Here is a 27,895-nt window from a genome sequence, read left to right as displayed (position 1 = left end):
GCTGCTCTTTCCACTGGACCTTCCCACGTGCATAGATTCCCTTTGCTAATTTGGCTTTATAGCCTTATACTGTAGTGCATTATAGCTCTGAGTATGACTGTGAGCCAAGTCTTGTGAGCCTTCTAAACGTCAGGATAAGTCTTGAGGACTCTGCCTTGCCCCAACAGTAGCTGAAATCCAACTTGAAAGATTTGATTCCAGAAAAATTGTCAAGAAGTCTGAAGGTATGCATGAAGATTCTCCTACAGGTACCTCGCCCCTTCTCCCACTCTCTCATCTATATCCTAAGCACTTTTCAAGGGTTGGGTTTCATTGGCAAATATGTTTAAAATATACTAAAATTAGGTGGGTACTTACTCAGATATCACTGTGAATTAGTTTATTCTCTATGCCCATCAGACCTGAAAGAAACTTAGGAAAACATGATATAACCTCACTGTATTGCTTCCTGTTTTCTTTCTTTCTCTCTTCCTCCTTTCTTTCCTCACTCCCTCCTTCCACTTCTTACCTCTCTCCCTGCCCCACACATAAACCCTTTCTCCCTGATGCCCACTTTGTCTAATAATCAGAAATCAGTGCTAACGAGAAGTCTCTTCACTGATGGATCACAATGGTAATCACGTCACTTTGAAATCACGAGTTTTCGATTTAAAATAGTAAAGATTACCTGAAATTAAAGTTGAAATACTTTGTTGTTTATTCCATTCATTATATGTTTACATAGAATAGGCCCGTCCTTATTATACCTAAAGAATTTGCCAGAGCATTTACTATTTATCTCCATTTGAAATGAGAAGAAACAGACAGAGAAGTATGGCTGAAAGTTAGCATCCAAGAGAGCACTTGGACAGAAAGGAAAAGGCAGGAATGAGATTCGGTAGAGGCCACCGTTGACTGTGCTCGGCTGCACCTGCCCCTTCCAACCCGGCACTACTCACTTGTCACAGAAGTTCACCTCACATCCACTCGGCTCTTCGTGTCTAGAAGGAGGAACAGCATGTGAGTGTAGGTGATATCTAGTTTATATTCCACTAAAACAGACCACAAGAGAAGACAAGTTGGATGACAAAAACTTTGCCTCCTACCTTAATAGATAATTCTTCAATAAGTGGAAAAAAAATACATCCTTTTTTAACTGAAATTTTGACCATTATTTCATATTAAATTTTGGAGATGGGCATCATGGCTCATACCTAAAATGTCAGCACTTGGGAGACTGAAGCAAATACATTAATAGACACCAAATTAACCTGGAAGGGAGGAGGCTATAAAAATTATGTTCAAGACTAGCCTTTAATGCATAATCAGTCAGGCTAGCTTGGGCTAGAGTGAGACACTGTCTCAGAAAAATTAAAGGAAACACAATTAGTTACTATGGAATATATAATGGAATTTCAGTTCTTCTGAAAAAGAATGAAATCTATTTTTACATAAAAAATAAAATAAATACAACTTAAGGTCATCAAATTAAGCAAAATAAGCCCTATTAATAATGACAAACATTGTATATACCTTCTCATTCATATATAACATATATACATGTATGTATATATGTGTGTATATATATATATGTATATATATATATATATGAGAGACATGAAAGTAGAAGAGAGATTGAGGGGCATGAAGACTGGGTGGGGTGGGGAGAAAGGGTGCATGGGTGAATATGATCAAAATCCACAGTACAGTTGAAAGTCATCTTTGAGACCTAACATCTTTTTTCCCTATTCTGTGCCTTTTCTTTTTGGAAGAGGACCAGAGTTCCATATTAATAGTTGAACAGATGTAGTCACAATTAAATACTCTGATATGTTTTCATATACCCACATGTCTCTTTTCTCTTTGCCTCTTTATTTTTATCAAATATTCCAGAAAAGAGAATTCTCTGCCATCTCTCTCTCTCTGCCCCATTGTAATATACAATATTATATTATTGTATAATATACAATAATACAATATTATTGTAATAAAAGTTATATACCTCAAATTCTATCCAGAACTTGATGACTTACTGTTTTAATTAAGTATCTTAATATTCTAATATTCAGTTTGACCATTCAGTAATTCAGTGTTGCCTGTCATAAAAAGTGCTTCTAAGTCTGTCAATTTTTGAAATGTATATTCCTATTCCTATATTTTCACTTAAGACTCCTTAATGTTTACTACATTTCTCTAAATTTTTCATCTAGCATGTTCTCCTGTGATGAACACTCTCTTTCAGTTTTGTTATTTATTTTCACAGTTGAGATTGTAGTGATTGCCCCTAAACTTAGGAACAATCCTGTAACAAAATGAACTCAGGAACATAAGATTAACCAAGATCTTAAACTATTTCCAGAAAAATGAATCACTACTTGTGTCAGAAAATACTCATTTGTTGTTTCTGGAGAGTGTGACATGAAATGTCTGAGTATCTGCATTTGCAAATGGGGCTGGTCAGACACTAGAAAACCTGCCTCTGACTCACAGCGGCTGCTTTCTGTTTGTTTTTGTAAGCATCTCTAAAGAAAACAGCTGGGTTTGCAGAAGCTGCTAGTTGTTAGTTTACAACAAATGAGTTACATTTATGAACTGCATTTCAGTGTCTAAAATGACACTTGAGGAACATGGGGTAGAAAGATGAGGGTTACAGAAGTCTAATTAACTCATGGGACTGGTTACACTGTAAAAGAGTCATCCCAGATTCTATGGAGCACATAGATAGAAAACAGATTATGCCAAAAACCGCAAGAAAAAGAACGGGATTTGTAAGCACTATTACAGGAGTCAATACAGTTAACACTTGAGAAGTGGGTCTTTGAAGAGTCATTAGTCCACTGTGAGTCCAGTATGAAAAAGTATCTCAGTAGAAGGAACAATTTAAGTAGAAAGAAGTTGTAGAGATAGACACAATGCTCTGTGAAAGTCATGTTGCCCAGTACTGGGTGTCAGTGTGCCAATGGAGTGAGACTTAAAAGATCACTTGAAAAGGTTCTTGAATGCCAACATTGAATACTTCAATGCTGAAATCTTATAGCAAACAAGAGCTATGGAAGCTTACTTTGGAAGGATTGTAACATGAGCAGAGATGTAGGAAAAGCAACTTCACAACATATAAATGGATGAGAGGAGTATCTTAGAAACTGTTAAGACCACCAAGTTAGGAAATAAGATGGGCCATTAATAAACTATAGCCGTAAGTTAGGACCCATGGTCTGGATGAATCTCTCCTACCCATGTCCCACAGCTGCTTGGTCCCAAGTAAACACACAGAGGCTTATATTATTTACAAACTGTATGGCCTATGAGTCAGGCGTCTTGTTAGCTACCTCTTATAACTTAACCCATTTCTAGTAATCTATATGTTGCCATGTTGCCGTGGCTGTGGCATTACCGGTCTGCTGACATGCTATTGCTCCTTGGGCAGCGGCTGGCATCTCCCCTTACTCTCCTTTCTCCTTTCACTATCTCTCTTGGATTTTCCTGCCTGGCTCCATCCTGCCCTGCCATAGGCCAATGCAGCTTTATTTACTATCCTATGAGATTAACACATATTCACAGCGTACAGAAAGACATCCCACAGCAATAAACTTGTAAGAATAAGTGTAAAAGGCAGGTGAAAGAAGCAGATATGTGAACAGACACTGGATTACCCATTAACGAATGGGGAAGGGACCAAGCAGGCAAGAATGGGTCAAGTGGGGTGTGGAGGTGGAAGACTCTTCATTGCAAGTGCTTCATGTGCTCCATACTCAAGGTGATTTAAACGGTAGCTCCAGAAACTATTGCATCTATGACCTTAAGTCAGTTGCCCAACCTCTTATCACTCAGATGAGTAACAGGATCTCAAGCAGATATAAACAAACACAAAACATATGCAAGGTACTTTTCCCTGTCTCAGTGTCAGAGCGCAGTCATACTGGGTAGTTTTTAAAGTGTTTTAATAGCTCCAGCATAACTGATTTTCAAATCTCCCTCCTTATATGAAGAAACTAAAGCGTAGGGACCATATTACTTAAAGCCCTTCAGCCTAAAAGTAAGAAGTTAAGGAAAAAAAAACTTCATCAATTGTATATGTTTTAGATTGGAAATTGTTTCTTTGTCTCACAAACCCCCATCAGGCACTAGTTCTTTTGAACTGGTTGTATTGTAATTCAGGTAGAAGGAGGATGCTGGAGACAAAGCCCAGCACCTTCTAAGCAAGCATGCCACAACTGATCTACACCCTGGCCCAAGGTTGTTAGTTTTATTGGCCTACAGGCCAAATCTCAAAAGAAACCCCCAGAATTGTAGTTTTCTTCATAAAATAGAGTGGATATAGGCCATAAATGAGAAATAACAGAAGTGATGGAAAGACTAAAAGAGAATATAGGAATTGATAAAATGTTATTGACATAAGAGAAAATGGAGGGAAAATCTTAATATACATATATTTGTCATTGCATTATTTTGATGTGTAATAAACTGCTGATTTGCATCTGTCTACTCCATAGTTACTTCAGACACCAGCCACATGTTGCTTTCTGGTTGTTTGTACAGTAGGACTTACTTTCATTGAAGAAAATGTCCAGCATACATCATTTGCAAAAGCATTTCCTAAGAATACACAATTTGCTGGTACTTTCAGGGAGAAAAGGTGAGGATTAAACTTAACTATATATTATTTGCTCAAACTATCATTTTCCCTGTCCCTAGAGAAATAGTCAGGAATCTGCCTCCCTACCCCAGCAGACCCAGGGGAAATGACCTGACATTTCTGCTGGAGGTCTCCTGCATAGTCAAGAGAGTTCTGTCCATGGGGAAATGCCTTTTGAGTAGTTCAGATATGAGGTTGGAGAGCATTACACCAATTAGAATGCACTTACCCTGGGTATGGCAATGGGATGGAGTACAGTCTGTCTTACCTGAGTGGAGAACCACTGGACTAGGAGAAAAAGATCATACTGTAGGAAAGAGCCATAGCGTATGGTACAGAGGCATACATGACATGGAAATACAATCACTGAGGACAGGTAATTATTTCTGGGAGTGGCCAAGGAGGAAGGGAGCATCAGACATCTTGTAGGTTTGTTTCAGTTGAGCCTAGAAGGAAGAGAATGGTGACAGAAGGTAGGGGGTGCTCAGAAGCCAGGACAGTTTGGTAGTTTTAACACTCACAACAGGTAGCTCTTGACTTGGAGTATCAGAGGTCTCACCAAGAGCTGATGTGTGAAAAGCAGGTCAGGTCTATATTGAGAGGCCTTCAAATGCCAGGTATGATGGGAATGTATTACTTATTCTTTCTAGAATAGGGAGCCTCTAAAGCAGTGGTTCTCAACCTTCCTAATACTGTGACCCTTTAATACAGTTCCTCATGTTGTGGTGACCCCCCCCCCACCATAAAATTATTTCCATTGCTACTGCATAACTGTAATTTCGCTACTGTTATGAATCATAATGTAAACATTTGTGTTTTCCAATGGTCTTTTGGGGCTTGTGACCCACAGGTTGAGAACCACTGCTCTAAAGGTTTGTTAAAAAGAGAAAAACGTTCTTAGTCTCCCAAGTTTGGAAATGTGAAGGACGATGGTGTGCAATGATAAACATGTAAAGAGGTGTTCCCTTCATGGCTGTTTCCACATGTTAGCTTATACCCACAGATCTTTCAGTGTCCATACTTATCTTTGTCTAAATAGCACTGATTTCACAAACTCATTAAAATACTTTATCTGTCTGCTTATGTCCTTTCTACACTAATCACACGAGTAAGCAGTTGCATATACCATTAACCCAGGTAAAAGTCTCTTTCCCGGGTTATATTATCTGTAAATCGCTTTAATTAGTATTTTAAAACAGGGAAAGGTTTTAAAATTCTTACTGGTGTCCTAGTGAGGTCAGTGTTAACCGGGAGCCCATTGCTTCTAACTTCAAAAAGACTTGGGAAGCAGGAGCCTTGTACAGTGTTTCCATTTTGGCCTGCAGCTCCTGCTTGGCTGAAGCTACATTGCCTAAACACCATATAGACAAGATCAGTGTATGGGATTGGAGCCCTAGGGGTTGTCCTTAGACTCCAGCAGCCCCCGAGCTAGACCTGTCAAGCGTGGCTTTCATGTGTCCCTTTTGCTTTTGCGGCAGCATTTGCTTCCAGCCTGTTCAGCGAGGGCACCAAGAGGAGCGGGGTGTTTGTGAGCGCGCGATGCCATCAGACAGCTTTATCATCGGGGCTGGGAGCCCCTCCTTCCACACCACTGCTGTCGCTGGGCAATTTCATGCAAGCTTCCTCCACGCCCAGCTAATTGAGGGTTGAAAGCTAGCCTTCAGATCACAGTGGCCCTGTTTCCTAGGCTTGCCAGCTATCAGCCACCCTGGTGTCATTAAATGGAGACACTTTGAATATCTTCCATTTCAGAAAGGTTTAAAATATTAAATGGTGGTCATCTCAAGAAGCTAGACGGGTCTGTCCATTCTCATGCAGATACTTACCTACCTGACAATCTGCAAAAATCTTTGATTTCAGGTTTAAAAAAAAAAAAGTTCTTTGTACATCATTTGTCATTTGCAATGGACCCATTCCACCTTTTTTTTTTTTTTTTTTTTTTTAAGAGTCTTCTGTGGTCCTCATTTTCTCTGTAAATTTTATCAGAGCAGATGTAGTCACTGTAGTGCAACAATGGACTAAACTAATTTCACTGATGTAAACATTGTTAAACAATTTCAAATGCAAGTTTGGAAACAGTGTTTCTGAACCTGTTTAATAATGTTTAAAAATGCATCAATGAAATTGGCTTAGCCTGTGGCCTTTATTACATTATCTGTTCTCAATTACATAGATTCTGTGTTTTGTGTCTGGAGTAGTTATAAGTAACCGAAAAAAATGATCCCAGCTGAAGGGTATGGCTTATCCCTAACCCATTTAATTTGATTTAAAATTGATAAACCTTGGAAAATACTTCCAGAATGCCATATCAACTATTAAAGTAATAGGAAATGCATTCAGGAGGTCAGGCTAGCATCATTATTTCATTCCCCTCCTCCTCCCACCCCTCTTTTTTTTTTTTTAATCCCCGTTGCTTTTCACCTCCCACTCACCCCAGTCTCATTGTTGTGACTCCACAACTAAATTTCAAGCTCTCCGTCCTGAAATGTAACATAAAACATTAAATATGTTTTTACTAATTGTGATCTGCAAAAATCCAAGCTCTGTGCCGAAGCTTTTTATATTTTAATTTCAGAAGTAGTATTTAAGTGATGACACGCGGTAATTTGCTCATTCTTCTGTCAGTATAATTTACAAGGCAGTGGCAGATAAACATAGCAATACAAGATTCATTTACAGTGACACAGTGGCAGATACACAGAGCAGAACCCTGCCTAGGAGATAAAGTGGACTGAGTGACTTATGCAGTAATTAGGGGATAATTGTCATTAACCTCACAAACAGTAGTTTACCCATATTGTTTAAAAGGCTCCAGGATGCGTAATGACAAGGTAATCTGTCAAAGCGCTAGGGGGAAATATTAATAAGATTTGTGCAAGCCTGGATAGAAAATATGCAGAAAGCGGCCACATTAAGCTAATTGGTGGATGAATATACACTTGTAAAAGTGCTTCTAATGGCACGTTTGCTGCTCTCCAAATGACTACCGTTAATGTGGAGAAGTGGGCTGCTCAGAAAGTCAGGACTGCTGGGACAAGAGGGTATTAAGGCATGCAGACGCGGTTATTACCTTGTACTCTCTAATACATGCTTCCTCCTCTTAGCCCCTATTTTGAATTTCTGGATTTTCTCCTCTGGTAATGTATATTGATCATTTAGTTTTTCTGAGTTTTTTTTTTTATTTTTATTTTTTTGCCTAGATTTGTTCAGTCAACCACCAGCCCCAAATCACATCTCTCGTGGCCAAATAAGATAGCTAATGTCTCTACTGATACCTTGTGTATAGATACACAGAAACCCAAACTATTAATGAATATTTGGATTTATAATTATACACACATGTATGTGTGGGTGCCTTTTATAGGAACACATTTAGTCTGAACAATCAAAGGAGAGTGTATCCATCAACAGCCTTGTGTATGTTACAAGTAATAATGTGTTGTTCCCTGATGAATGCTAAAGTAGGAAATTAATCTTTGTATTCTACTGCTGTTCTTATGCCCAGAGAACAAAAGTTAAATCTCCCAATACATCTTTCTGTTCAATCACACACTTGGTCCTTGGTCCTGCTCTCTCACATTGTAATGAATATGTTAGAGTTCCTTTGGGTTGTTCATTTTCCTTCTGTCGTAAGGAACAGTTCCAGGTGTAATCCATGAATTGGATCATCCATTCAAGCCTTGAAAGCCCTGTGTCAGTCAGTGTCAAGAATGTGCTGATAGAACAGAGATTAGAGGTTGTGCCTTTGAATGGTGATGAAGTTTTGAGCGTTATCTGATATGCAAATAGCCTTCACAATGAAACATTTTGGGCTCTATTTTTGTTCTTCATCAAGCATTATGGGCAAATATGGAATTCCCACATGTGACTGTTTGGAAATATGGAGCCCAGCCGAGCCCTGCCGACACGTAGTCTGCCTGGAAATTCAGGGACGGAACTTTGTGGAAAGGGTGGAAAGCTGGAAATGCGCACCTCAGAGCGAGACTATTGGAAGAGCCCTGGCAAGGCTGGTGTCGTGCAGAGCCAGCACATTTATGGCTGTTGCAGGACATGAGCGTCATCTTTTTGAATAAGAAGAGAAGAAAACAGAGCCATTTGTGGGGAAACTCCTCTCTTTCCTCCTGTTTCTAGTGTTTTCTCTATGGATTCCAAACTGTCCCCTTGCTATCCTGATCATAAATGGTTAGCTCCATAGACTCTCAGTGATGTCCATGTGATGTCCAGTGTCTATCTGAACAGTTTAATTGAGAGAGGGTCTTGTGTACATGATTGCTGCTGTCTTTTCAGAATCACACAATCTCTTGGAGACTATAAATGTTTATATGGCTTTATTAATGTCTAATAAAAAATACAATTCTACCTTCAAGTTGCAGATTATTTCTAACCCCTTCAAAGCTATATTGGGCAGTGGGGTGAGCAGGTGTCTCAAAGCCCTATAGGAACTTACTGAGACAGTTGCCCACATTGTAAGCAAGTTATTAAACCAATCATTTATTTGACCAGAATTCAAGATTAATCTAGAAGAGCCAGTACCTCATACCATCTTAAGTAAGCAGCCCAGACATAATCATCAAGGCACAAGAGGTAGGGAGGACTACAGGATCCAGAATTCCAGAAAAATCCAAGATGCCCAGAACAAAAAAGGAGTGCCTTCAGTTCTTTCATATTCAAATATTTATATTCTGAAAATAAGTTGGTTAAAAGTAAAAATTCCAATGTTTAAAATATTTTAATTCAAATTAATTACATGTTTAGAATGTAGACACATGATGAATAGTGGAGTTCTGAACCTGATGTTTGTAAGGCCTTTGCTTACAAGTGGGAAAACTGAAGCTGAATGTAGTAGTCATGTAGCTGGTCATCGGCAGGACCAAGACTAAGTTTTAGGTGTCCTTCAGTCATGTCCGTAATTATATTATTCTCTAAATTTGAATAATTCTGTTATATTAAGAACCATCAAAATGTGCAGCTTTCAGATACAAAGTATATTTTAACTATAGACTAGTTCAGAATTAGGTATTTTATGCTTAAAGTTAAGGACTCATGAGTAGTTTGTAGCAAGAAGTTAATATGCTAGAAGTACTAACCTAAGACCTGGGATTTTCAGGCCTGGACATTAGCACAGTGGTTGAGAGAGGTACTGGAGTCAGTCCTCAGTCCCAGAATTTAAAAATTTGGGCATTTTTAAAAATTTTGAACTTGAATTATTCCTTTTATTAAATATGAAAACATATGTTGTCTTTCCAAGTTTCTCAGGTTTGATTTACAACAGATATAAGGAACTTGAAAAATGTTTTTGAATCTTTGAAATACAACCCTAGGACTTTGCTAGAATTTACTCCTCTGAATTCATATGTAAAGCAAGACACCTGCTTTATTTCTTTGCAAACAAATGCCCAGGCAGGAAATGCATATGACTGGTTCTAATTTGGATAATCTAAAATGCCAGAGTACATTAGCAAAGTCCTGTTGGGCCCCAGAGCTTCTATGATTTACTGTGCTATAACACCAGGGTGATCTATCATAATCATAGTTCTAAAACTAAAAACAGTGTGCAGGTTGTTACTGAGAGAAAACGAGGTAGTATCCTGCAAATTACATATTCTTGCCAGGCGTGTGTGTGTGTGTGTGTGTGTGTGTGTGTGTGTGTGTGTGTGTGTGTGTGTGTGTTTGTGTTTTCCTGTTGGTGTTAGAGATCAAACCTGGAATCTCGTTAGTAATAGGCAAGTGCTCTACCACTGAGCTACACACCCTGCTTAAATGATGGTTTAAAATCCAAAATAAAACAATGTATTTTAAAAATCAGGTTAGTCTTTTAAAACTGGTTTCTCTAGCATTTTGATAATGCTGTTTTGTGTAGAAAGTCATTTGTGTAAGGTAAAATGTTTAGCTTAATGAGTTTTCATTCTTTAAAAAGTAACTTTTCACTGTAGAAAATATTTTCAGATATGAATCAGAAAAGCAAATTATAGCTAACTATGTAAGTAGCTAGTCCCTAAATATAACATAAAGTTACTGGGTTGTTGCTTTCTTATCCTGTGAGCTATATTCACGGGTCATGTTCCTTAAATTTCTGGTCCCATCCTAGCAGAAGCAATCCTTAAGTTTGTATTTAGGTAGTTTTTCAAGTAATATGATATGCTTCATATCATTATGTGCATTCTCTAAGATCAAGCATCTTGAATACGCCATAAGACTGATTTATAATGAGGTTCATACAGAGCTGAAACAGTAAGGTCAGCATCTTCTCTGTTCACAGACTCGTGGATGTGCATGCACACCAGTGTGATAAGTATCACTTAAAATACCAGTCCTTGTGTACAGAAAATATTTATAGAGAACAGGTTTCATTGTTAGCATATCATCTAACAAGGAAGATTCTTCAGTGCAGTGTTCTGTGAGATCTTCACCATTCTAATCAACTGTGTGTATTTCTGTAACTATTCTCTAGGGGTAGGAGTGGCAGAGGAATATGAAGATGTTTTGAGTCCAGTTTTTCATGTAGGGATGTAGTGAAGTTAGTATCAGCTTCTGCAGTCACAGTAAGCCAACAGACCCTAGTTCTGATGTTGACACACTTCTTTCATGACAAAGACTGTCTTGCATAGATGAGGAAAACATGTCTATTTCCATAAGATAATCACATGGGCAAATACTGACAAGTAAAATCCACTTTGGAGTTTTATTTGGATGTCTGTCTTCCTGTCTGTACCACACCTTGATTTTTTTTTTCTCAAGGGACATACCTTTTATAGATGGGCAAAGAGAAAACAAGGATGTGATTGGTCAGCATTGTATTTGGAATGTGAAATATGCTTTTGAGAAATTCTGAAAAATACAGATTTCCAAGTCATAGAAATTGAGTAGGGCTTTCAGTACCCAAAACAAATGTTGGTTCTTTAAAAGTAAAGTCTAATTTGAACCATTTGGTGCAGTCATGGTATGAATGACTATGTTTCATTCTGCCTACAGATATTACAGTTGTTACAGCTGGCCTCCTGGAAACATTAGCTTCAAAAGCTGGAAAAGCAGTCACATAAAAGAGCTCTGTATGACTAGAAAGTAGTATAAGTTTTGTTTACTTACACAACGAAACTGCTCTGATGTATGCTGTGTATATGAGTAGTACATCTCTCTTAGGCAGTACCCAGAAAGAAATATGTTTAAATGTAAAATTTACTAAAACAAATGAGCATGCCAAGATCCTTTCCCACATGACTTCAAGTGTTTCTCAGAAATTATCACAACATTGCTTAAAAACTTTCCCTAAGTAGTTCCCAGAATCTATTCAAACAGATTTTTTTGTGTTACCATTTTCTTTATTTTCCCTTTTTGTTTGCATGCATACATACATATATACACTTACACAATACATAAGGCATATATATATGTATGTATACACACACACACACACACACACACACACACGTCCATGAACACTTAAAAATGCCAAGTCAAATAAATTTATGAGATAAACAAACTTTTAAAACGGAAGTAGATGGTTTTGAAGTATCATGGTCCCCAAAACAGTTAGATTTAGGGCTAAAATAAGAACTCAAAAAGTGGGTTTGACTTTAGAGTGATAATTTGACATTGAAGTATTTTCTTCTTACATGTGCATGGATCCTTAGTTTTAATGACTGGTAAGTCTCAGGAGAATGGAAGAATACTGAAAGTCTGTGACTGTTTAAACTGTGCCTTCAAAGCTGTTTGTGGTGCCTAAGGGAATCCCTTCCACAGAATGTTATCCTCGAACTGCTGCCACTTTCTCACCTAAAGCTATCCATATCCAACTCTTCTGGCTAGTCTTAGGGCAACTTGACCCAAGCTAGAGTTATCTGAAAGTAAGGAACCTCAATTGAGAGAATGATCCATAAGATCCAGGTGCATTTTCTTAATTAGTGAATGATGGGGGAGGATTCAGCCCATTGTGGGTGGTGCCATCCCTGGGCTGGTGGTCCTGGGTTCTATAAGAAAGCAGGCTGAACAAGCTACTGAGAGCAAGCTAGTAAGCAGCACCCCTCCATGGACTCTGTATCAGCTCCTGCCTCCAGGTTCCTGTCCTGTTAGCGTCCCTGTCCTGACTTCCTATCACTATATGGAAGTGCAAGCCAAATAAATCCTTTCCTCCTCAACTTGTCTTTTGGTCATGGTGTTTCGTCTTAGCAACAGAAACCCTAGCTAAGACACCAACCTACCTCTGCCTATAAAGTTGATAGCATTTTCATTTCAGATAATGATATGAACTCACCACATTCTCCTCTTGTGAACCCAGATTGATAGGTTTCCTAATTCCTGGGTTGTATTCTGGGACATGTCTTTGTAAAGACAAGGCCAGCTTGAAGAAAAAAGGGAACAAGCGAAAAGAGTGTGTGGATGTCTCAGTGTGAGGTGTGTGCACATAGTTCCACCCTCTGGTGTGAGCTCTGTGAACCAGAAGTCTCCAGAGTTTGAGTATATTCCCATTAATGAAAACGTGTGGAGTGTTCACCATGACACAAGTAGAACGTCCTGAATCCATGCGTGAAAGTCAATAGGATAGCTCAGTAGATAAAGGCACTTGCCAACAAGCCTCGAAGACCTGAGTGCACCCCCAGAACTCATCTGGTGGAAGGAGAGAACAAACTGCCGCTAGTTTTCCTCTGACCTGTATGTGTACCGAGGCTCATATATACCCAGACATAAACACACATATATAATGTAAGTCTAGGAACTAGTGCTATATCACTGTAAGTTCATGTCTAGAATATTAACAAAAATTGCCTTTGTTGGTAAAAAACTAAGTAGAAATTTTCATGTTTAGTCCTCATACCTCATATTGCCTTACATAGTTTACCTAATAGAGATTAGGAGTATGCACGCTTGTATTATAGTCACAGTATAATTTAGTAGGCAGAAATTTGTAAGTGTGGGATGTCATACAATTTACATAATTTAACTTCAGAATCAAGTTCACCGAGGTATACTTTAAAAATGGTAAGATTTACCTAAGTATACATCTGTACAGACATTGATGACAGAATATTAATCACCTCAAAGAGTTCCATAACGCTGTGTCCAGCCAGTTTCCTTTCCATCTTCAGCCCCTGGTCACCGTAACCAGCAGTCTGTTCCTGTAATCCTGCTTTCTCTGAACTTTCATACCATTGGGTTGGCAGAGTATGTATTCATCCAGGGTCTGATAACAATGGTTTGCAAAGTTGTCTATCTCATAGTGTGTATTAAAAATGTATTACTTTGTATTGCCCAGTGGTATTCCATTGTACAGCTGTCCTGTAACTTAAACATCTAGAAAATGTGACAGAGTATGTGATGTCAGTTGTATGTGGTATTGTCTCATTGATTTTTTTTTTTTACCAATAACCAATCATTTTTTAGTGATAACTGTTAAACTTTACCTGAGTAAAGAGTATTTAAACTTAACTGGGCTTGAAATTCCATAATTTCTATGCTTTCTATCTGAGCCATGTCTCTTGCCTTGATGCTTCTGTTAACCTGAAAGAAAACAAACATGAAATCTCTGTGGGAAGCTGGTCTAAAAAGCAGGGGTCAGCGTAGCTGTGATGAACTCTTCTTATAAAACGTGCCGTGGAACTCTAGACGTGAAATCAAAACAAATCTCATAACTTCTGCTTTCGTTGTAAGTAGTCAGGAGCCTTTAGAGTTTGGTGTCATTTAATTTAAAAATCTGAACATATAGAAGAGGAGATATTCTAAGTTTTTGGCTAACCATTACAGGATTTTCTTTTATGACTTTAATTTGACTGAAAATTTCTACTACTTTTTTCTATTAGTAGAAAGAGTAGATGTCTTTAAATTATGTGCTTACTTTAAAAATATTTTTTAATTATTTGAGAATTTCATGCAATGTATTTTGATCATATTCATTGCCAGCCCCCCCCCCCAATGACTCCCTAGTCTACGCTCACCTCCCTATCCACTCCCCAACTTCGGGTCTATTTTATTAAGTTCATAGCCAATCAACTCCACTTTGTGTCACACATACACTTCTTGGTGTGGAGCCGTCCACACAGGTATGGCCAGCCTTCAAGAAGCCAGACCACTAAGGAAAACTGCCTCTCCCTCCACCAGAAGCCATTAGCTGTCATCCATTGCTCCTCAGCCCCCCACCCCCTCCCTGCTTCATGCTAGAATGTTGACTGGTTGGATCTTGTGCAGGACAGCTGCTGTGAGTTCATGAGTGCAGTGGCTCTGTCATGTCCAAAAGACTTTTTCTTCAACCCTCTCTGACTTTTGCCTCATCAGTCTTTCCATCTCCTCTTCCACAATGGTCCCTGAGCTGTTAGAAGGAGGATGATACAGATTTTCAGTTTCGACTGTGTTGTCTACAGTCAATTATTCTCTATATTTGACCAGTTGTGAATTTGTGCATTAACCACTGTGCCCCCCACCCACCCACATCAACTGGACAAAGAAATTTCTTTGATAATCTCTGAGAACTACACTAATCTAAGAGTAGAGAGATATAAATTTACACACTGCTTTGATACTGTATCCAGGCTGTTCTTATGTCCTAACATGCCCTACCTATTGTAAATAGAGCACCTGTTAATGTGGATGAGTGTATGTCTCTGCAGTATGGAATAGAAACTCTTGAGGTTTGCCCAGAGGTGGTACATTTGAGTTGTATGGAAGCCCTACTTCTAATTTTCTGGGAAAACACACTGATTTTCTCCAATGGCTGCACCAATCTCCATCCCACCAATAGTACATAAGGCCCCATTCCCAACATCCTCTCCAGCACTTATCTTCTTTTCTTAATCCTGACCATTCTGATTGGGGTGAGTAAGATGGAATCTCAAAGGAGGATTAGTTTTCATTTCTCTGATTGCTAAGGATGGTAGTTTGGACTCCTGCTGCTCTCTAGTATAACTGGGAGTCAGGAGTGGTGATAGCCCCAGTGGTACTTGTATTATTTGGGATTGCTTTGGTTATCCATATCCTGTGTGCTTCCATACGGATTTTAAGATGGTTTACAATTCCTTTTAAAAAATGGCAATGAAATGTTGATGGGGATTGCAGTGATTCTGGAGATTGCTCTTGGTAGGATGGCCATTTTCACACTACTTACCCTACCAATCCGTGAACATGGAAGGTCTTTCCATCTCTGTTATTGGAGTGTTTGCTTGCTACAAGTCTTTCACTTTCTCGATTAGATCTTTTTCCAGGAGTTTGTTTTTGTTTTTCGAGACAGAGTTTCTCTGTAGCTTTGGAGCCTATCCTGGAACTCACCCTGTAGTCCAGGCTGGCCTCAAACTCATAGAAATCCACCTGGCTCTGCCTCCGGAGTGCTGCCACCACTGCCCAGGCCCAGGATATTTTTTTAGGCTACAGTGATTTGATTATTTCCCTGATTTCTTCCTCAGTATTGCTTACCTCTTAACAATTTAAGTAATATGGAATATGGAATATGCTTCCAATATGTGCTGTATCTGGTACTGCTCACAGTCTTCTTTGAACAACAAAAGGGCAGTTACCTCCTCTGTACTATGACATGGTTAGTGGCCTGCTGAGAATATACACAGGCTCATTCTTATTCTGATGTTGAGATCACTTGGTAGTCCAGCCCAACACCACTTAGCTGGTCTCTCCTCTGTCTCATTACAGCCTTTCCTTCTCTATTGTCCATCTCCCCAAATGAGATTAACCAGCCAACCTCCTACTTTATCTTCCAACCACAAGCCTTGTAAGAGGCCTTCAGGAGAGGGTCAGTGTGAGCAATTGAAACCATGACAGCTGAAAACAAACAGTGTTTAAAAATCACTCTTTCTAGGCTGGGCATGTACTTCAGATGTAGAGTACTTGCTCAGTTTACTCAATACCGTGGTTTTAGTCCCCTTCATAAAAAAACAAACACTCTGCAGAGTTACTTCAGAAGAGACAGATTTCTATAAGGAATATGACAATTCTGGTGAAACCATATGATGTCTTTTTATATAATGTGGTTAAATGTTAATATTTTGTGTGTTTTAGACTTTTTCTAGACCTGATAAAACAGGTTTTTAATTATTGACTACTCATTTCTCAGCTTTTAAAATTAAGTTATCCAGTTATTTACAGGAAACAAATACTTATAATAATACCTTGCATTTAACTGAACAGTACAGATCATATTATTGTCATTTTCAAATATCATTTCCAAATCTAATGGGTTGGAGGTCAGTGAACTCTAGTTACAAATGGAAAAGCCTAAAGGAATTTGATTCATCAACTAGAGAGGAAGTCGGGAATCCAGTTTTATACTTTAATACATTCATGCATAAGACTGCTGCCCTGTTACGGATTTGTCAGTGGTGGTCAGGATTCATATGCCTACAAAACTGGATTTTTGCTTTGCTGGCACTCCTTCCATGGTAATTCCTAATTTTTTATGACTCCTGTTCACTTGATATCACCTCTACTTCTCAAACCTTACTAGATTGTTCCCTTGTCAATCATTTAATCAGTACTTAAGTACAATGAAAATAAATCACTAAGAAAATCTGTGCCTGTAGTTACTGTCATAGAATCAAATTGTCATAAAGGTTCCCACATGGTTAAGGACAGTGGCAAATGACTTGGAGTTTATTTGTTGGTGTGGTTTTTTTTTTTTGTTGTTGTTGTTGGTTGGTTTGGTTTTGATTGTTTACAAAGCCACCAAGCTGATACTGGTGCATCTAAATGATTATAAAACACGGTTTCAGCCACTTTGTGAGAGTCTGAACTATGGGTACTTCTGTTGCAGAGATTTTCAGTAAACAATTTTGTTGTTAGCTTTGATGGTTTCTTGTTCCCTTAAACTGGCTTATCCCATAAATACATTAAAACTGAGCTGTTCTTAGCAAGGAGCTTGTGGGCTCCTTATATCTTTAGTTTTTCTTTTACAAATGTGATAGTTACTAGGCAATGTGATCAAATGAATGAAAACTTCTTGGGAAAGAAATTCTGAGGGCCTTCATTTTGGTGGGATCCAGAGGGTACCCTGACACTGAACTCTAGAAACTTGTGTTGTTCTTCAGTGTATTCATTAGCAGACATTTTGGTATGATATCTTTATACCTTGCATTTAACTTAACAGATAACACTTTGGGGGGCGGGTGTGATTCAGGCTAGTATCAAAGATCTGAATATTCCTTACCTGGACTTTTTTAATATAAATTAAGTAATTTTAATGTCACAGCCTCAATTTTCTCAGAGGTAGCTACTCAGCACTAAAAGACTTCTAAAAGGCAGTAGGTTTTAGAAGAAATAGCAGGCATTGTGGCAGCTAGGAGAGACAAAATAAACCATAGGATGGCTGTGTACCACAGGGGGAGAGAGATGGGAAGACAGGGGAATAAGATGATGGTGGTGGTTTTGATGATGGTTCATAGTGGTTGCTGTGGCTTCTGTGATTCATTTAATTCCATAGGCTGTAATCTTGAGTGTGTATGTTGACCTGTAGTTTTAGAGTCAGGACGCCTGGGCAGAACCTGGAGAAGACATGACTATACACTGCTCAGACTGGGGTTCAGCCTAACAGAAATAAGCAATCACAAGAGCTAGTTGATAGCAAGAAGAAATGGTGTAGAAGAGGGCCATATGTAGTTCTAGAAAAATCCTTGATCTGAAAACATTCTGTTTATTGTCCTGACTATAGTGTATCACAGAATATGGTGGTCAGTGAGTACTGTGAAGACAGTCAGTGAACTGAAGCATCAGAATTTTGGCATTCAAGTCTTGGACTCCATGAGGGCTTCTTGGAACCTTCACAAGTTGTCTTACACTTCACTTCTGGTTTCTTATTCGTTTAACATTCCCCCTAGTCTGTATTCTATCATGGTGGCATGGAGCAGGGGTGGTGCTGTAAATGAAATGATGTGTATAAAATCACAACTTATTTTCTTACATTCCCACAGCACCAACAATTCCTTCTGTTCCCCACATTCCACAAACAAGGCTCTGAGGAACATCAACAGCTACTAGTGACCATTGTCTTGTCGCTCTTGCAGAATCTTCCTGAAGTTACCAGCTACCCATGGCATTGTTTTAAGCAGGGACTTTGTGGGAACATTTCATCATTGTTTCTATATGATAAGGGAAGGTCAAGCATCCTGACAGTTTCCATGGGAATGGCCACCCACACGTGCTGACTATGTAGACTGGTGTGAGGAATGGTATACATCTGTCCAAGCCTAAAAAGAAATTCGGAGAGATGCTGACTCTCTGCTCACTCACACTAGCTGAGGTGGTTCAGAACATGACTGGTCCAGAGGGAAGTTACATCCAAAGGCTGAGGAGAGACTTTTCCATGCAAAACCAGTGCAGGTTCCTTTATCCTCACCCTCTCCGTAGAGTAGCATCTTGTGTACTCATGATGCACTTGTAGAAACAAGGGAATCAAGATTGTTATAGTACTGTTATTAGATCTAGAGTCTTTCTGCACAGTTTGCTCCTTTTCCCACTAATGTGTCTTTTATGGTCTAATATCCCTAGTACCTCACAATTATGTCTTAACCACCTGCCTTCTAACTATTGTACTTTGAAGAGTTTTATCCAGTATTTTATAGACTGCCCCTCAACTTTGGTTTTCCTGATCCTTTCTCATGATTGGGTTGAAGAAAAAAAATGTTTATTTTTATTTTCTGTGAATTGGTGTGGTTTTTTTTTTTGTTTTTTGTTTTTGTTTTTGTTTTTGTTTTTTTGTTTTTTGCCTATGTGTGTATGTCTGTGTGAGGGTGTCGGGTCCCCTGGAACTGGAGTTATAGGCTGTTGTGAGCCATGTGGGTGCTAGGAATTTGAACCCAGGTCCTCTGAAAGAACAGTCAATCCTCCCAACTGCTGAGCCATCTCTCCAGCCCTTCCCCCATGTTTATAAGACCATCATATGCTATCAAGAGTACAAGATGACAATATGCCTTCCTCCATTGGTGTTAGGTTTGATCAGTCTCTAAAGGTAATGTCTATTAGATTGTTCCAGTGTAAAGTTATGATTTTTGTCTCTGTTCCTAATAAGTGTGTTGTCATTTTTAAGTTTGTTTTGGTATTGAACCCAAGGCCACATGCTACAGTTTCCTACAGCTGAACCACTTTCCCAATGCCCCACATCACCATTTTGTTTTTCTAGAAGGTTTTGTGCTTTCTTAATTTGTTGGTCAGAGTTGGAGCAAATGTCATACACAGAGGGCTACAAAGATCCCTGATCCTGGTGGGTCTAAGGAATGATGCCTTAAAAAAAAATCACATAGTCGTTATTTAACTGTTTGAATAGATTTCTCTCAGCCCATGCTAAAACGGATTGCCTGACATTACATTGCAGGATTCTTAAGTCCTACCTCCAGGCAAATCTCATAGTTACTAGCAAAAATGAAAGTGTGAAATGCTTTTTAATGTATATTTAACAACACATAGTCTGATGATGGCTGATGTGGAGTCTCTACGGACTCCCTTTGCTATCAGAAGAGGATGCTGAGAGACAACTTTTTCCATGTTTACTCTATCAAAAGCCATCACTTGCTTACTTTTCAGGTATCTCTCTCTGTCCTTTCAACAAAATCCTAAAATGCCATATACTTTAAATGGATGTCAAACGTTAAATGGCTGGGTTATAGCCGGTTTTCAAGAAGAAAGAAAGTTACCTTTCACGAGTGATGTTTCCTTTACTCTGCCTCGTGAAATTGCCTACTCTACCAGCATGAGAATACAGCCAATTAAGAAAGACAATATGCAGTGTAGTGATGGACTTTTGAGAGGGAAATGCTAGTTTACTGTTCTCTCTTTTTTTTTTCAATTATTTCAAAAGTCACATAAATCCCATTTAAAGGAATTTCCATCACTGAATCTAGTGTCATGCCTGCTTGACTTGAAGAAGTACATTTCATGAACTGTACTTAATTCTTTCCTATGGTGTCATTATTTAACAAAGGTTAGGGTATAAATTTTTGCATTGATACTAGGTTGCACAGCAAGAGTTCACATCTTATACTAATATATGTTAAATAGTTTCATAGTATATAGATCATTGTTGCTAAAATGGCAGTACTGAAGGCATTTTAGATCACAAAGCCCCAGTGGTCCACATTTTGTTTGCCTTGACATTATTAAACCCAATCTGTTTCTATAACTGTGACTGTAATTGCCACATTTGCATGGCAGAAAAGTTTGCTTTGTGTGTTAACTTTTATTAACACTGCTGGCATGCCATTTTCTGCTCTTGCTCTCTGTGTTTCATAAGCTTGCAGAGCACCTTCAGTTGCAATGAATAATTATGCACAATCAATAAGGTTTTTTTATTTGTCTTTGTTGTTTCTTTGATGTGGCCTGTAGGACGCTGCTGGCAAAGTACTGGACCGCTGGGCCATCATGTCTCGAGAAGAGGAAATCATCACCCTCCAGCAGTTTCTGCGGTTTGGAGAAACCAAATCCATTGTGGAGCTGATGGCAATTCAGGAGAAAGAAGGGCAAGCTGTGGCTGTACCGTCTTCCAAGACAGACTCGGATATAAGGACTTTCATCGAGAGCAATAACCGCACCAGGAGTCCTAGTCTCCTTGCTCACTTAGAGAACAGCAATCCTTCCAGCATTCATCATTTTGAAAACATACCAAACAGCCTTGCATTTCTGCTTCCATTCCAGTACATAAACCCTGTCTCAGCCCCACTGTTAGGGCTGCCTCCCAATGGGCTGCTTTTAGAGCAGCCTGGACTGAGGCTGCGAGAACCAAGCATTTCAACCCAGAATGAGTACAATGAGAGCAGTGAATCTGAAGTATCGCCCACACCTTATAAGAGTGATCAAACACCCAATAGAAATGCCCTGACTAGCATCACTAATGTGGAACCCAAAACCGAGCCAGCATGTGTCTCCCCCATTCAGAATTCTGCCCCAGTCAGTGATCTGAGCAAAACTGAACACCCAAAAAGCTCATTCCGGATTCACCGTATGAGAAGGATGGGGTCAGCCTCAAGGAAAGGAAGAGTGTTCTGTAATGCATGTGGGAAGACATTCTATGACAAAGGTACTCTCAAAATTCATTACAATGCTGTTCACCTGAAGATTAAACATCGATGTACCATTGAAGGTTGCAACATGGTCTTCAGCTCCCTTCGAAGCCGGAATCGCCACAGTGCAAACCCCAACCCTCGCCTTCACATGCCTATGCTAAGGAATAACCGAGACAAAGATTTAATTCGGGCTACATCAGGAGCTGCCACTCCAGTCATAGCAAGTACCAAATCCAATCTCACCCTCACGAGTCCTGGCCGGCCCCCAATGGGTTTCACCACTCCTCCACTAGACCCTGTCTTACAGAACCCTCTCCCTAGCCAGCTGGTATTTTCTGGGCTAAAGACTGTACAACCAGTTCCTCCTTTTTATAGAAGTTTACTTACTCCAGGGGAAATGGTGAGTCCTCCAACCTCCCTCCCAACCAGTCCCATCATTCCAACCAGTGGTACCATAGAGCAGCACCCTCCTCCACCCTCTGAGCCAATAGTGCCAGCCGTGATGATGGGCACTCATGAGCCCAGTGCTGACCTGGCACCTAAGAAAAAGCCTAGGAAGTCAAGCATGCCTGTAAAAATTGAGAAGGAAATCATTGACACAGCTGACGAGTTTGATGACGAAGATGATGACCCTAATGATGGTGGAACTGTGGTCAATGACATGAGCCATGACAATCATTGTCATTCCCAAGAGGAGATGAGCCCAGGCATGTCTGTGAAGGACTTTTCTAAGCATAATAGGACCCGGTGCATTTCAAGAACTGAAATAAGAAGGGCTGACAGTATGACGTCCGAGGACCAGGAGCCTGAGCGGGACTATGAGAATGAGTCTGAGTCTTCAGAGCCCAAACTTGGTGAGGAATCCATGGAAGGGGATGAGCACATTCACAGTGAGGTGAGCGACAAAGTTCTGATGAACAGTGAAAGGCCTGATGAGAACCATAGTGAGCCATCTCACCAGGACGTCATCAAGGTAAAGGAAGAATTCACAGATCCCACTTACGACATGTTTTACATGAGCCAGTATGGACTATACAATGGCGGGGGGGCCAGCATGGCTGCCTTGCATGAAAGTTTTACATCGTCTCTGAATTATGGAAGCCCTCAAAAATTCTCCCCTGAAGGTGACCTGTGTTCTAGTCCAGACCCCAAAATCTGTTATGTGTGCAAGAAGAGCTTCAAAAGCTCCTACAGTGTGAAGCTTCACTACAGGAACGTTCACTTAAAAGAGATGCATGTCTGCACAGTGGCTGGCTGCAATGCCGCCTTCCCCTCTCGACGAAGCAGAGACAGGTCAGTAAATCTCCATTGGCTGCTCCTGCTGAGGGTGGGGGTACAGTTTCAGTCATGGTGGACTTTAAGGTGAAATGTTTTTGATGCACTATAAGGATTGCCCATATTGACCACATGATCACTAAGCTGCCATGCTCATGAAGGATTTATACAGTCAGTGCTTGTTAAGATTAAGCATGCAGAATCATGTCATCTTTCCTAGTAATGCACGCCATTTTTCTCTGTGTATGTGTATATGTATGTGTATGTGTATGTTTCCATGCATCTAGGTGTGAATAAGTTAACAGAACACAGTTCCTTGCCTCCCCATGAACCTTTCCTTAGAAGCCACAGCTTCTGTCATATATATATATATAATTTCTGCTTTGCCTTGTGGCTTCTTAATTAAACCAATATATTATCTTCATACACACATATTTATCCAATATAGAAACAGAAATTTACGGATGGAAAGAACCATAGGTCCAGGACATCGAGACAGCCTGCATCTCCGTAGGTATAACCAGAAATGTTATCATTCCTTACATGAGTATTTAGTGTGTCCTTGAATTCTTTAAGCATCATGAAACTGTCATAAGACAATGAGGCCAAATTAATTGTTGGTATGGGGAAAGAGTATGGTTATGTGGGTTTCTTTATTTCAGCTTTATAGTATCTTTGGTCACATCTCTAAAATGTAGTCTGCTGTGGGACATCACCACAGAAGTAGGGACATGCCTAAGCACATGCTTTAGGATCAGTTAGAATTACATTACATTCAGCCCTCAGATCACAACACTCTGTAGTTATGGAGCTACAGTTCTGAAACCATAGACTTAAGCAGAAGTAGCTGGTCCTAAACCTACCATGTTCTTTATTAATTCCCTTAAGGATATGAATGGTGTGTCAGGGTGGTCATTCAATGGAGGGACAACAAGGATCCCTCACTTATGGGGAATGAACCTTTGAGCAAGTCTTTGATATAGTACCCCAGCCCAACTTAGGTCTTCCATCAGCCAGTCCTTCCTACTTCATGGGATGTGCATTAGGGTTCTATACTAACATTTAATATTTTCAGAAAAAGTTTTATTTCATAGTTTAAAATGTATGTGGAAAAAAACAGAATTAATGAAGTTTCCAAAGATCTACCACCTTATTCTAGTGTTTATTGGATAGAGGTCTTTGACAAAGCAGAGGGCAGTGAAAGCCACTGGGTCCACTGTGGCAGTACAGCCTGCAGTCATGACGCTTGCGGGGGGGGGGGGGGGGGGGGGGGGGGGGGGCGGGGATAGCCGGGCTGACCCCAGTCTGAGCTGTGTACGAAAACCCTGCCTCGGTTAAAAAAAGGAAGGAAGGAAGGAAGGAAGGAAGGAAAGAAGGAAGGAAGGAAGGAAGGAAGGAAGGAAGGAAGGAAGGAAGGAAGGAAGGAAGGAAGGGAGGAAGGAAGGAAGGAAGAAAAAAGTATCACTGCAAATCAGTGACCTTTCTAAGCAACATTTTCATAGATGAAAGATCGATCCTTTTTTTAAATGAATATCCACATTTTCTTTCTTTTTGCTGACACAGAAGGAGCCAAGTTCTGTTCTTTTATGAATTCCTACCTTCACTGTCTTGCTCTATTAAAAACGGTTTCTTGTGTTACTATTATTTTCAGTTCTAGATTCTTATTGACAGTCCCAGGAAATGCCAGATAAGATACCTCCGCTTTGAATAATAAATACAGTACCATCCCCTCATTCCAAGTTTGGAATAATATTTTTTCAGATTTCAAACAATATATTAGTGATGATGAGGTTAATGCAATGAAAAAAAATTCATTGAATTTTTTTAACAAATATAAAAGACTTGTGAAAACTTGCATAAAATATTTATGAAAATGGAGCGTTTGAAGACAAGCCAACATTTAAGCTTATTTGCATGAATTCTTTTACATTTTAGTTTGCTGAAAACATCACAGTTCATAACACTGGACCTAAATAGCAAAGGATAAGGATCCAAGCCTGGCACTTGCACTAATGGACAATCACTACTGAACTCAGTACTGAACACAGTACTGAACAGAACACACGAAAGGAGTGCTGTTGAGACAGAGTTTGTTTGTCTTGGGGAGATATTTGCTGACAGAAAAAGACTATTTTAGTTGCCATTTTTATTGTAAGGACTTAGGAGATTAGCCAGTGCCAGGCACACAGAAGTTAGACCAGTGGTCTTCCAAGTACAGGCTGAGTACAGATGAGCTGTGACAAAGGACAGTCAATACATTGTGTGAGGGTGAAATAGTATACTGTATCTAATCCTTTCCATTTCAGAGTTTTAGCATGTGATAAATGACAAAATACAAATTGAAAAAGATATCATAAAGTGAGAAATTTTTATTCTTGAAATTTGGCTTTCTAAAAACCACACAGATCTTTTGATATCAGGCTAAATCCTTTAAAAAAAATGTTTGGCATTTAGTTTTTTGTCAAAAGAAAGTATTCACCCTGTTTAGATGATGACTTAACACAGTGATGGGTGACTAACTGCCACCAAAGTAACAAGACACAGTGATGCCATTGAGTTGCCAGCCTCTTCCTGAATCTCAGCAGAGTGGACTTTGGACTGCAATTCAATTCCTCTTTCACACCTTAATCAGTTCATCAATAAATGCCAGCCAGTGGTTGTGTCTCGATCTTGTGCACAGAGAGAGGCGCTTAGGTCTCATCTGTGGTCTGTTCCTTAGACTCACCTTTGTGGGTCTGCTCTTCTCCTGAGACACACACTCCAGCAAGCCTGTGCTCCTGTTTCCTCCTTTAATCAAATGATGGATTAAAACAGTCATGAGCTTTCTTACCATTCTCTTTAGCCAGCAGACCTTCCCAAGAAACTCTGCTTTGTCACCAGACCTCCTGTCTCCATACCATCTCTTTCTGTTCTGAAGAGGCCTGGCTTCATCCATCCTTGAACTCCATCCACAGTGTCTTCCTTGTCCAATAAAGCACCGGAGGGGAAGTTCCACTGGGAAAGGATCCCCATGGCAGCTGAAGTGTGCAGGGCTCCTAGACACAGGCATCACTCAGGGTTTCCTCCTTTCTTCTATTCACCAATGCAGCTGCCTTGTCCTCCGGACCCCCATACCTTACAGAGTTGGAAGCAGCTTCTTTGATGAGTGCACATGAGGGGGGGTGCATTTGGGGTCTTCTGATGAGCATGTTAGTAAGCTAGAGATAGAAAAACATTAAGTACTCTGCTTTAGGTTTGACAGTGAGAGAAAGATACACATGCAAGGGATGACAACAGACAGAAGCATTATCAAAGGTGTCCTTCTGTGTATAGTTGTCAATAATGGTGTATTTGATCAATTAAAAAGTCAGGAGGAGCATTCCACATTAATGACAAAGAGTAAGCTAATATGCACAACCCATTCCCCTCAGCACCAACTAGCTGTAAGAATGACCTTTATTCTGAATGATTGAAGTGAAATGTAAATCGTTTCCTCTGTAAAGAGCACTGATGCTCAAAGATGATTGTCACATTCTTTCCTTATTTAGCCCTTGATTTTCCTGCTACTGAGCTGTTCTTTTGTCAGGGAACAGGAGGCTGGCTTGTAGAACTATGCATAAGAGATACTCCCTGGGAAGAAGTTCTGAGCAAGTGGCCTGGAGCAGCAGTGTTCACAAAAGCATGATCTTCACACTCAGCAGAGCTTAGTTTATCTGTGCTACTTCTCATCCTCTGATTTGATCCTTAGGATGGTTCACTGGCCACTCACCTATGTAGAAGAGAAACCTATGCATTTTTTTTTTATTTGAAGAGGGGAGGAAGCAAACAATAGTGAAATCCATCCACATCTGTCCCTTTTCCTAACTTTCCTCATCATTTCCTAGTGTGTTGTTTTATTTCTATTTGCTTTGGTGATTGGAAATGTAAAACTGAAGACCTTCAGAAACTAGATGGTCTGTCTGTAGAGAAAGAAGTTACCATCCTTGTGAACCTTGCCTTCTTATTTGTTACTATCTCACAGAGGATGCTGAAGTTTGTCATAGGTTTTATCAGAAAGGTAAGAGCCTCTTCCTGATCTTGAAGGTGTGTGGAGGAGGTTGTTTCAGCCAGATGAATAAATTTTAAAACAAAATAATATCTGCCTAGGGTGATTTATAAATAAATATGAGGCAACCATTGATGCCAAGTGTGAACCTTCTCTTTGATTGCCAGTTAAATCAGTCCAGATTTAAACATGTAAACTTCTTGATTTGTATGGAGTAAGACATCTGTATTTGGTTTATTAAAACCTGCTGATGTCTCCAGAACTAAATTTGTTCTTGTATAGGCCTCTGGGTAGCCATAGCTAAACAGCAGAGATGTATAGTTTTTGCTCATCTTATTACCTGACTTCCAGCCCTATACAGGTGTGCAGGAATAAATTAACAGGAGCTGCTCTGATAAGCCACTGCATACATTAACAACAGAGGTGAAGATGTGAAAACATGCTACCTGCCTCCTGTTATCACCTTATCAGCAAGGCAGCATCCATTTTTTCCATCATTCTCTATGTTTGGAAACTTATAGAGAACTTTCATAGAGAGAGCTTTTCAATAAATACCAAGCGATACTTCCAAGAAATGAGCCACTTAGCACCAATTGAAGGGAACTATTAGTATATGTGCCCCTAATGTAATTAGCTGTCAAATAGTGTGCTAATCCTCAGAGGAGAGCCTCTTAATAGATGACTGCTTCATTTCCAACACTGGGCCCAATCAAATTTCGATTCTCTGTTTCCAAAATTCTTCATAAAGTAAAGTTGGGTCGTTCCTCTGGCTTTTAAACATTGAGAGATGTTTCCCCACCGCTCTGCTCCTCTGTTTGGTTTCACAATAGAGCAGCAGATCAATAGGCCTTTTGTACTTATCTCCATTACTTTCCATCAAAAGCAAACAAACAAAGTAAATCCCCCTCCTGAGTAATTGCTGGCTGTGCCCTCCTCAAGCAGAACTTTGGTAGTGAGATAAACTTCGGTGTCCTTCTTGTCCCCGGGGTTCTTTTTATA

General features: G+C 39.6%; 1 protein-coding gene across 5 annotated transcripts in view; it reads left to right on the top strand.

Moving 5' to 3' along the window:
• Bnc2 (basonuclin zinc finger protein 2) overlaps window positions 1-27,895 on the top strand; it is a 405,775-nt gene that overhangs the window by 365,712 nt on the left and 12,168 nt on the right. For all 5 annotated transcript variants that reach the window (XM_015994929.3, XM_076564461.1, XM_076564460.1 and 2 more), the window contains one exon: window positions 20,921-22,890. In XM_015994929.3, the coding sequence (XP_015850415.2) occupies window positions 20,921-22,890 (1,970 nt within the window). The remainder of the gene's footprint in view (window positions 1-20,920; window positions 22,891-27,895) is intronic.

This window comes from Peromyscus maniculatus, chromosome 2 (assembly GCF_049852395.1).
Source record: "Peromyscus maniculatus bairdii isolate BWxNUB_F1_BW_parent chromosome 2, HU_Pman_BW_mat_3.1, whole genome shotgun sequence".
NCBI classification, from domain to species: Eukaryota; Metazoa; Chordata; class Mammalia; order Rodentia; family Cricetidae; genus Peromyscus; species Peromyscus maniculatus.
Note: the sequence above shows the minus strand (reverse complement) of the source record. Positions and strands in the feature narration are given on the sequence as shown.